The 9,982-nt window shown below is 57.2% G+C and overlaps 1 protein-coding gene across 6 annotated transcripts; it reads left to right on the forward strand.

The window, feature by feature from the left end:
* The first annotated feature begins 171 nt into the window (after nt 1-171).
* Nucleotides 172-7,669, forward strand: ENTR1 (endosome associated trafficking regulator 1). 6 transcript variants are annotated; one of them, XR_010338700.1, is made up of 9 exons: nt 172-247; nt 1,989-2,101; nt 2,373-2,795; nt 3,667-3,740; nt 4,570-4,681; nt 5,076-5,138; nt 5,530-5,718; nt 5,894-6,112; nt 6,757-6,845. XR_010338700.1 is itself a non-coding variant. In XM_012445170.3 (8 exons), exons 1-8 carry the CDS (start codon nt 178-180, stop codon nt 6,851-6,853), a joined length of 1,092 nt encoding a protein of 363 aa, XP_012300593.2. In that variant the 5' UTR covers nt 172-177; the 3' UTR covers nt 6,854-7,669. The 6 variants fall into 6 exon arrangements, 3 of the variants coding, with proteins under 3 accessions (XP_012300593.2, XP_064222158.1, XP_064222159.1); XR_010338701.1 differs by having other exon boundaries at nt 5,922-6,112; XR_001106269.2 differs by having other exon boundaries at nt 5,579-5,718; nt 5,922-6,112.
* The last annotated feature ends 2,313 nt before the right edge of the window (nt 7,670-9,982 follow it).

A 9,982-nucleotide genomic window follows, 5' to 3' on the forward strand; every position in this document is an offset into this window, starting at 1 on the left:
TCGGGCGCGCGCTTCCGGTGCTAGGAGCGGAAGCGGCGGCGAGAGGCTCGGAGGAGCGGCGGCGGCCGAGTGGCGGGCGAAGGGGGCGAGCAACGGGGGCCGCGGCCCGGGCAGAGTCAGGGCCATGGAGCCGCCGCTGCCGGGCTAGGCAGGTGCAGCCCCGCCGGGCCCGCGGCGATGTCAGGCTACCTGCGCCGCTCGGGCGCCACCCCGCTGTCCCGCGCCCGGAGCCTCGTCATTCCCGACGGTGAGCGGGGCAGGGGCCGAGTCCAGCGGTCGGGGTGGGCGCGGCCGCCCCGGCACGCAGTAAAGTCGCCGTTATCGTTGCTTCCAGTTCCAGCGTTCTTTGAGCGCCGGTCTTGCCTCCCCCAGCTAGACTGTGAGCGCCCCCATGGCAGGGACCCGGACTCCCCCTTCTTCGGCATTCGGCCGGCCTTTCTGTGCTATGTGCCCGGCCCGGTGCTGGCTTCCGTGGGAGACACAGGTGAGAGACGAGGGCGCCGGCCCCGGGGACGCCTCCAGTTCCCGCGCCACCCGTGGCACCTCCGCTGCAACCGGAGTTCGTCCATTGACCCGACAGTGAGCACGGCGCTCACTGCGCGCCAGGCACTCGGAATTCAAAGGCGGAGGAGTCCCGCTGAGAGGAGCTCACGGTCTGGTTGCGGGGAGACCTCCCCCCAGACAGTTCCGATACAGGATGGTCAGTGCCCAGGGAAGCACAGGAGTCCGCCCGCTTTCCTCGTGGAGCTAGAGTGGGGGTGTCTTCACCCACTGGGCGTGATTGGAAACCCAGTTGGAGCAGTCCGTCTGCCTCCCCAGCTGGGCAGTGGCCAGGTCTGGTTCATCCCCGTTCTACGCAAGAAGTGCTGCTGGGTGCCCGGGGTGTGCAGGAGTGTTTGTGCCAGGGTCTGAGGACATTCGGGGGTGTCACGAGGCAGGAGGACACACTCGCCCCAGTTGGGCTTCAGAACCTACGGGGAGCCTCTTTCAGATCACAGACACCAGGGCCAGTCTGTGCGAGTCAGACCATCTCCAGGGTCACAAGTCCGGGGGCTTGTGTTTTTTAAAGTTCCCTAGGCTGTGAGAACCACTGTAGTGGAGACTCCACGTGCAAAAAAAAAAAAAAAAAAAAAAAATAGTGAGGTCATAAAGACTTCCCACCATCATGGTGGATGACTGTTTCTTTGCAGATTTTGGCTATGGAAAGGGGAAATGTTCTAAGCAAAGCCCATCAGGAGCCCATCAGACACGTTTTGGAAGTAGAGTAGTTCAGAAACCTCTCTTCCTGTCTCCATCCAACACAGTGCAAGGCCCGTGTCTGGTGGCGGGATGTCGATGTGACAGGATCTGTGGTGTATCTGGAGCCCCATAGAGCAGGTAGGGGTGGGATTTCAAGGGTTCAGTCTTGACCCTAAAATAGAAGCGAGGTGCACGGGCAGAAGAACCTGAGCGGGGGGACGTCAGGGAGCAGAGAAGTCCCATCTCGGGGGCTGGGACCACAGGAGCCAGCTTCACATGGGTCTCAGCTGGGAGGGCCAAGTGTGGCTGCTCCGGTCCCTGTAGAGTGGGAAGGCGGGCGTTACCCGTGTTACCTAGGTAGAAGAGTCGGGAAGAGGGTTGAGGAGCCCTGGTTTCCCTACGGAGCTTTGAGCTCCCAGCACAGGTTGCACCAGCACCACTGAACTCCGTGCGTGCGTGCAGTGGAGCAGCCTGGGTCGCCTCACAGCTCCCCAGAGGGTTCTTGTGGTCAGCAGAGCGTCAGAGCAGGGGCTGAGGGGTGGAAGGGGATTTCAAATGCAGACGCACATCCATGTCACTGTCCACCTCCAGTCGCCCTCGTGATTCCCAGGGCTGCCTGAATCATGGGAGGAAGATTCACGTGGCCACCCCACCTCACATGTGGCCGGGCTCTGGAAAGAGGGGGACAGGCAGGTTCCCTTTCAGCACTCTCCAGTAGCTTTATACATTTGCGACGTCTGTTGTTTCAGATGACGAATTTGAAGATCTTGAAGAGGCAAATCCGTTTTCCTTTAAAGAGTTTCTAAAGACCAAGAACCTCAGCCTGTCAAAAGAGGACCCGGCCAGCAGAATCTACGCAAAGGTAAATCCACAGTGTTGTTGGCGATGGCTTGAGACAGAAGCAGCCTTGTGGGGCTGGTCCGTTCTGGCCTGCAGCCTCCTTTGGAGGAGATCGTGCGAGAGTGTGGCAGGGCAGGGCAGCGGCACTGCTGGGAGCAGCTCTGGGCTCAGAAGCTGCTGGGCTCCTTCCAGTAGACGAGATGGGGCCTTTCTCCATGTTCCGAGGCAGAACCCAGAGACAGGAAGGCACGTGGCTTCAGAGTCAGAAGCATGGCCTCCGTTGTTTTTTTTAGGAAGCCTCGAGGCATTCACTGGGACTCGACCACAGCTCCCCAGCCTCCCAAACCAGGGGGTATGGCTTGGGGTATCAGCAGCCGTTTTTCGAAGACCCAACAGGGGTTGGTGACCTCCTGGACGAGGAGGAGGACGAGGACGAGGACACCGGATGGAGTGGGGCCTACCTGCCGTCCGCCATGGAGCAGACTCACCCCGAGAGGGTCCCTGCCGGTGCATCGCCCTGCAGCACGCACCTTTCCTTTCTCTCCACCCCAGCGGAGCTGGCAGGGCCCGAGTCTCCGCCCCCTTGGGCATTGAGTGACGCCGATTCCCGACTGTCTCCGGCCTCTCCAGCAGGGAGTCCCAGCGCAGACTTTGCGGCTCGTGGAGAGTCTTTGGGGGACAGGCACCTACGGACGCTGCAGATAAGTTACGAAGCAGTAAGTGAGCTTTGCGGCACCCCGGCTCAGGGCCTGGCTGAGCGAGCTTCTCCGGAGAGAGCCTGGAGCTGCCCTGCTTCCTGGGTGGCCTGGTTTGAGTCCCAGGAGAAGACGACTCGTGTCACAGCCTGCTGTCTCCCGTTCGCTTTCCCTCTCCTTTGCCTTTGGTTACACGTGGGAGTAGAAGCGGCTAACGAGGACTGGTGAGGCAGCAGCTGTGAACTGGATGCCGCTGAGCACCTAACGGGCTGTGCCCTCGGGAAAGGCTGGCTCCAGCCGCCAGCTCAGGGACAGCTTGTTAAGGATTCTAAGAGGAGAAACATGTTTTAAAAGTCATAATCACCTAAAAGGTGGTAAGCTCTGAGCAAAACAATTTTTTGTTTGAGACAGCGTCTCACCCTCTTGCTCAAGCTGGAGTGCAATGGCGCGATCTCGGCTCACTGCAACCTCTGCCTCCCAGGTTCAAGTGATTCTCCTGCCTCAGCTTCCCGAGTAGCTGGGACTACAGGCACCTACCACCACGCCCAGCTAATTTTTGTATTTTTAGTAGAGACAGGGTTTCATCATGCTGGCCAGGCTGGTCCTGAACTCCTGACCTCAGGTGATCCACCGCCTCAGCCTCCCTGAGTGCTGGGATTACAGGCATGAGCCACCAAGCCTGGCCTCTGAGTCAAATGAATTGGCATCTGTGACCGCAGGTCTTTAAAGAGCTCTCCCTCCACCCGTGGTGTTCCTGTGCGGTGTGCTGCAGGTTGACGCTGCACTGACCCCGGCGTCTCAGTATCAGGAGGCTCTCGAGTCAGACCACAGACGCATACCCGCTTTTGAGTGAGACATGCCGATCTCTAATAGGGATGTTCTTTCTCCACAGCTGAAAGATGAAAATTCTAAGCTGAGAAGAAAGCTGAATGAGGTTCAGAGCTTCTCTGAAGCTCAAACAGAAATGTATGTAAGCTTTTAGTTAGGAGTGCAGTTCACAACATCTAACACACAGGGAAGTCCGTTTTTTGTTTGTTTGTTTTTTGATAAGGAGTTTTGCGCTCTCATCCAGGCTGGAGTGCAGTGGCACGATCTCGGCTCACTGCAGCATCACCTCCTGGGTTCAAGCGATTCTTCTGCCTCAGCCCCCTGGGAAATCCATTTTTAAATGATGATGAAGTAATCAGAATCAAACTGGATCTGGCTTTTAGTGTATTAAAATGTTCAGCATGAAACACATTTCCGTGTTCTGCATAAAATTTTCTTTCTTTTGAGACAGGGTGTTGCTGTGTCACCCAGGCTCGAGTGCAGTGGTGCAATCACAGCTCACTGCAGCTTTGACCTCCTCGGCTCCAGCAATCCTCCCATCTCAGCCTCCCAAGTAGCTGGGGCTACAGGCGTTCGCCACCACACCTACCTAATTTTTTAATTTTATTTTTGTAGAGATAGGGTCTCACTGTGTTGCCCAGGCCAGTCTCAAATTCCTGGGCTCAAGCAATCCACCCGCCTCAGCCTCCTAAAGTGTTGGAATTACAGGTGTGAGCCACCATGCCTGGCCAAAACAAAAAGCCACCAGCCTCCTTACTGGGGCAGCAGAGGTGTGAGAGCCCCTCCCTGCACGCCTGCCTCGTAGCTGGCTGCAGCTCCAGGCCTGAGGACGCCGCTGCCCGCCTCTGTGTCTGAGGCCCGTCTGTCACAGGCTCTTAGCGGGTTTTATTTGGCTAGTGAGGTATCCTTTTGTGGTACTCTTTAAAGTAGCCACAGAAATTAACAACTCGGGTTTTTCTTTAACAAGGGTGAGGACACTTGAGCGGAAATTAGAAGCAAAAATGATCAAGGAGGAAAGTGACTACCATGACCTGGAGTCAGTGGTTCAGCAGGTGGAGCAGAACCTGGAGCTGATGACCGTACGGGCGTCTTTCTCTGAATCGGGGCGAGCGGGGCGGGCCAGGAAAGCTCCCGAGAGAGTGCTGTTCTCAGCAGCCGGGCGGGTGCTGTGGATCCGGTGCAGACTGCCCTTGGGAGCGGGGCTGTGTGGCTCTCGGTGACCAGCGTCCCTTGGTGTGGCTGTCCCGCTGTGTCCCAGCCGGCCTGGGGGGCCATCGGTGGGGAGTGAGGGCGGAGCACGGGCGCTGCAGGGTGAGCCCCTCCCGTGAGTGGTCTCAGAGTAGGGGCAGGACCGGGAGGGGCAGAGACTGGGAAGGGCCACAGCCACAGTGGGTGGCCTCCTGCTCCCTGGGTGGGGCCCATGTCCTGTATGGACGTGAGGACGTCAGTGATGCCTTTTTGTTCTTGTAACAGAAACGGGCTGTAAAGGCAGAAAACCACGTCATGAAACTGAAACAGGAAGTAAATTTGCTTCAGGTAATTAAAGGACCTCAGTGTTTGCCTTTGATTTGTGGAGTCACGTAGATAGGAATTCGAGAAGAAACGTGAAAGACCTTCTGCTGGGATTTCCCGTGTCCAGGCAGATAAAGGACTTAAGACGGGGACAGGGGGACAGCACCCACTTCCCATCGGGACCTGGAGCAGAGGGAGCGCTGGATCTCTGTTGGGAGTTTGGGATCTGGCACGGGGCGTCCACCAGCCGGAGTCCCTGTTTCTGTAGTCGGGTGCTGGGCTTATACTGGAGTGAAGGGGAAGCTGTTAGGTCCCCAGTCCCAGAGGCAAGCCCCCAGTTAGGCCATAGCATTGATCCTGAGTGTGCCCGGCCCCCATGGGCAAGTCCCCACCTCACCACGTGGTGCACTTTCAGCTGGATGGCCTCGGAGATGCGCTCTGCTCAGCCTTCACCTTCCCCCCAGGCACAGGTGTCCAACTTCCAGCGAGAGAACGAAGCCCTGCGGTGCGGCCAGGGCGCCAGCCTGATGGTGGTGAAGCAGAACGCCGACGTAGCTTTGCAGAACCTCCGAGGGGTGGTGAGTGGCGCACAGGCTTCCATCAAGTGAGTGTCCGGAGGGGCTGGGAAGCTTGGCAGAGAATGGGATGAGATTGGAGTGGCCATCAGTGGTCCGGGGTGGGGGTCCAGGCTGACGGAACCATGGCTGGCGGACCAGGGAGCCGCCAGGAGGGGCGCGTGCTCAGTGGTCTGTTCGCTCTCTGGGTCACTGTGTGAGCAGACCACAGACTTTCTGACCTGCTGGCCAGTGTCCAATCCCAGCTGGGAGGTACAGACGATAATACCACCCGGAATTGATTGCCGGCTCTGCCACCCGCGACTAAAGCTCTGAGCAAAGCGTGTGGTGGGAGTTTCCCTCCTGTTGAAAAGGCAAATTCCCAGAAGGCCCTCACTACTGTGCCTGACTGAGGACACGCCAGCCACCGTCACTGTGACAGTGGTGAGTGTCTACCCACTGGGCTGAGCTCTGCAGGGTGGTGTTGGACCCCCCAGAGCGCTTCCTGTGGACAGGGGAGCCCGTTCTCCTGTGAATTCAGGTATGGGTCTCCTCACAGGAAGTGAAAACTTGCTGTTCCCCCCTGGAGCCCCTCCCCTTTCTCCCCAGAACCCCTCCTCTTTCTCCCCAGAACCCCTCCCCTTTCTCTCCCTGGAACCTCTCTCCTTTCTCCTCCCGGAACCCCTCCAATTTCTCCCCAGAATGCTTCCCCTTTCTCCCCCTCAGAACCCCTCTCCTTTCTCCCCAGAACCCCTCCTCTTTCTCCCCAAACCCCTCCCCTTTCTCTCCCTGGAACCTCTCTCCTTTCTCCCCCCGGAACCCCTCCAATTTCTCCCCAGAATGCTTCCCCTTTCTCCCCCTCAGAACCTCTCTCCTTTCTCCTCCCGGAACCCCTCCAATTTCTCCCCAGAATGCTTCCCCTTTCTCCCCCTCAGAACCCCTCTCCTTTCTCCCCAGAACCCCTCCCCTTTCTCCCCAGAACCCCTCCCCTTTCTCTCCCCCAACCCCTCCCCTTTCTCCCCCACCCCAACCAAGCCCATTGCTGCGGAGTAGCTGCTGCCCATCCTGATAGCTGTGCTTGCTTTCAGGCAACTGGTTTCCGGAGCTGAGACGCTGAATCTTGTCATTGAAATCCTTAAATCTATAGACAGAATTTCGGAGATTAAAGACGAGGAGGACTCTTGAGGACCCCTGGGTGTTTTCAGCTGTGTGTAAGCCCAAGATCACCCTTAAATACGCGTGCTCCACCCAGAGTAAAGTGTTTATCGTGAGCGAGGTGCCAGCGTCGTGCCCTTGGCCAGTTCTGGCCGCCGCAGCGGGAGCAGCCCCTGGCTGAGTTGCCCAGGAGTTTCTGTGCAGCCCTTGGTGAAATCCCTGCAATTTTATAGATTCTAATGAGCTCTGGAAGACATTGTCATAAAAGCCAGTCATTTTAAGGAATTACCAAACACCAGAAGAGCAGTTCTGTCATCAGTGTTTTCCTTCTCGTCTCAGAACAGCAGCTGTAAGGTAACTACAGTTGATCGTCCGTGATTTCCTAAGTAGAAGAAACACTCCGTGAGCCTCAGAGGTGGCCGCCTGGGCAGGGACCTGTGCCTTCCGCTGGCACCCAGGGCTCCATCTGGCTCCCAGCTCACTCTTGCGGCCCCAGCGGGTGGTCTCTGCAGTCCTGGCCTGAGTGTGGGGGGTGGCCGCTGGTGTCCTCCCCCCAGGACCTGGGGACCAAGACCATGCATTCCGTGCTGTGACGCTGTCTGGGGGTTCTGATGAACATTTTCAAGCAGCATTTTGTACAGTGCGGTTGATAATTTGGGAATTTTGTATGAGCAGAGCCTGCCCGGGTTTGTATGAGGTCCCAGCTGCCTTTCTGGCCGCCTCCCACAAGAGGAAGGCCACACGCATGAAACGCCTTTTTACCATTTTCCTATAGATGTTTGTTAACAAGTTTGTTTTCCTCCTGTTGCAACTGCTAGCTCTTATTTAAATAAATTCTGCAGTTCACCCCACTGTCTCCTCTGCTGACTTAGCCAGGCCTTGGAGAACACCTCAGCCTTCCATAGCTCACCTGCTCCCGCCCTGACCGGCGCCTCGTGCTGGAAGGTGCTCTCCAGGCCCCCAGCCCTCGGGGTCAGGGCAGACTCAGACCGTGGCTGCCCGGGCCTGAGCACGGACTCACACGTGATGGACGTGATTGGATTCCAGCGTTGGGTCGTTCTTTCAGATCATGTGGTTGAATTTTCAAACAAGGCGTCTGAACCACTAGACCCCTGGCCTCAGCCACAGGTGAAGGTCAGAGCTTTCCAGGAGGCCCTGCGGAGCGGTCCTGCTGCCCAGCCCCGTGCGTCTCCCGCTCCTGCCGGTCGGTGAAAGCAGGTTCTGGACTGTGCTGTCGGCTGACTTGAGATGGTGCTGTGGTTGGAAGGTGCCGGAGTCAGCTTCTGAGTGTGCAGGCAGCTCTGGGGGTGTGGGTGACCCCCACACGGGCCCGAGGAGGGAGAGCTGTGTAACCCCGGGCACAATCAGTGCCTGAGGAATATCTTAGTTTATGGTGTTATTACGCAGTTGTTTATATAATCCTGCATATGTAATCGTGTGTTAGTTTATAGTCAGAACCACTAGTGCCTGAAGTATAACTTACTGCTTACGTATATGTAGCTTATGCAGTCACCCTTAGTGCTTAGATCTAGCACATTGAGTTCCATATAATCATACAGGTATTATAGTCGGAGCTGTATGGACACATTTGGTGCTGATTTATAGAATCCTTCCATATAACCATACAGTAGTCTGTAGTAGGAGGAATGCCTAGAGGAGTCACAGAACAGAAGCCGTACATGGGAAAACAGTCAGACCAGAACGAGAACCAAAGATCCAGGCGGTGGCGTCCCTGCCTGAAAGGGCACACGCTGTATGGCAGGCTTGGAGCAGGAGCCTCTCCTCCTGATAAAGGAGTTGTAGCACCTTGCATCCAGTTCCTGTGGAAAGTCGGCCTCAGGCCTGGGATCCTGGAAGTAACCGAGGGAGAAGAACCCCTCTGGTGTGACCAGTCACGGCGGCTGTACACCCTGGCAGTCTTTTCTCGCTTCTGCGCTAGCTCAAATCATCCTCCCGTAAATATCTTAAGAGAAGAGCACAAGTCTGTCAGCTCCCACTGCATTGGCTGACAGTATCCTTCTATTAGAAACCCTTTGAAGTCTCCAGCTCCAGATAAGAAGTGTTGTGCATGACACCTGTTGCACACAGCCCACCTCCTTGCCTCGGTGACCTAATGGGGGTGGACCCCTTTTCTGTACACAGCCCTCTACTACTGCTCACGGCCCACCGCTCTTCCCAGGTGACATAATGGGGTGGTCCCCTCGCCTACTACTCATATGATTATGTATGTCCTACCATTAAGCCTATAGATGCCCTCACAACCCTTCCCCCTGCCTTGTACCTAATAAATACGGATGCTTCGGGATGTTCAGGGCCTCGCCTGTCTCTGCTCATAGGGGGCGTGGTCCCCCGAGCCCAGCTGTCTTTTCCAGTCCTGTGTCCTGTCGCTTTACTTCCTGGATCCTGCGCCTCAGCACAGCTATAGGGGACACCCCACGACCCCATAGGGCTGAGGCCCTACATGGGAGCCCTGTAGCAGCAGGATTGGGGCTTCCAGCGAGGATGCGTCATGCCACAGACCTTCCCGGAGGCCCTGTGGGAGAGACAGCATTTTATGGGGTGGGTGTCACAAAGGCTAGATCGCCAGCCGGGCCCCATCCACCAGATGCTCGTGAAGCAGGGTGGCCACTGGCCCTCATGCCAGCCGGCTCATGGAGCAAGTGGGGCCCAAGGAAGCAAGGGGGAGATGCGCACATCGGTGTTGCACACTCCTCTCTTTTGGTGTCTGTTTGAAGCGTTCTGTAGTAAGAACTTTAAAAATACAACTCGCAGCGCTGTATTTAGTGCCTGCCTCTGCCTCCACATTTTGGGCCCTGCTCGGGCAGTTCCCAGCGATGCAGGGACCGATACAGGAGGTGCTCGAGGAGCCTATGGCCATCTGGTTCCATCTTCTCCATCTGTTTCTTGCCAATCCTTAGCTCCCAGCCTGGTCTCACCTGGGCTTAGCCCTTCGCCACCAAAAGCCCACCTCCTGGGTAGACGGGGCAACCCCCCTTTACCGTTCTCCAGCTGATGCCCCCGGCTCGCAACCCAGGCTGGAGTGGGGGCCCCCCTCACTGGCCGGACCTCAGGATGTCTCTGCAGTGCCTCTGGTGCTCCCAAGCTCTCAGGAGCCAGGAACTGTAGGCCCTGGCCCAGCTCCCAGCCGAGTCAGCCCTG

The sequence above is a fragment of the Aotus nancymaae genome, unplaced genomic scaffold (assembly GCF_030222135.1).
Source record: "Aotus nancymaae isolate 86718 unplaced genomic scaffold, 86718_ANA_hifiasm-v0.15.2.pri h1tg000063l, whole genome shotgun sequence".
In the NCBI taxonomy this organism is placed as follows: Eukaryota; Metazoa; Chordata; class Mammalia; order Primates; family Aotidae; genus Aotus; species Aotus nancymaae.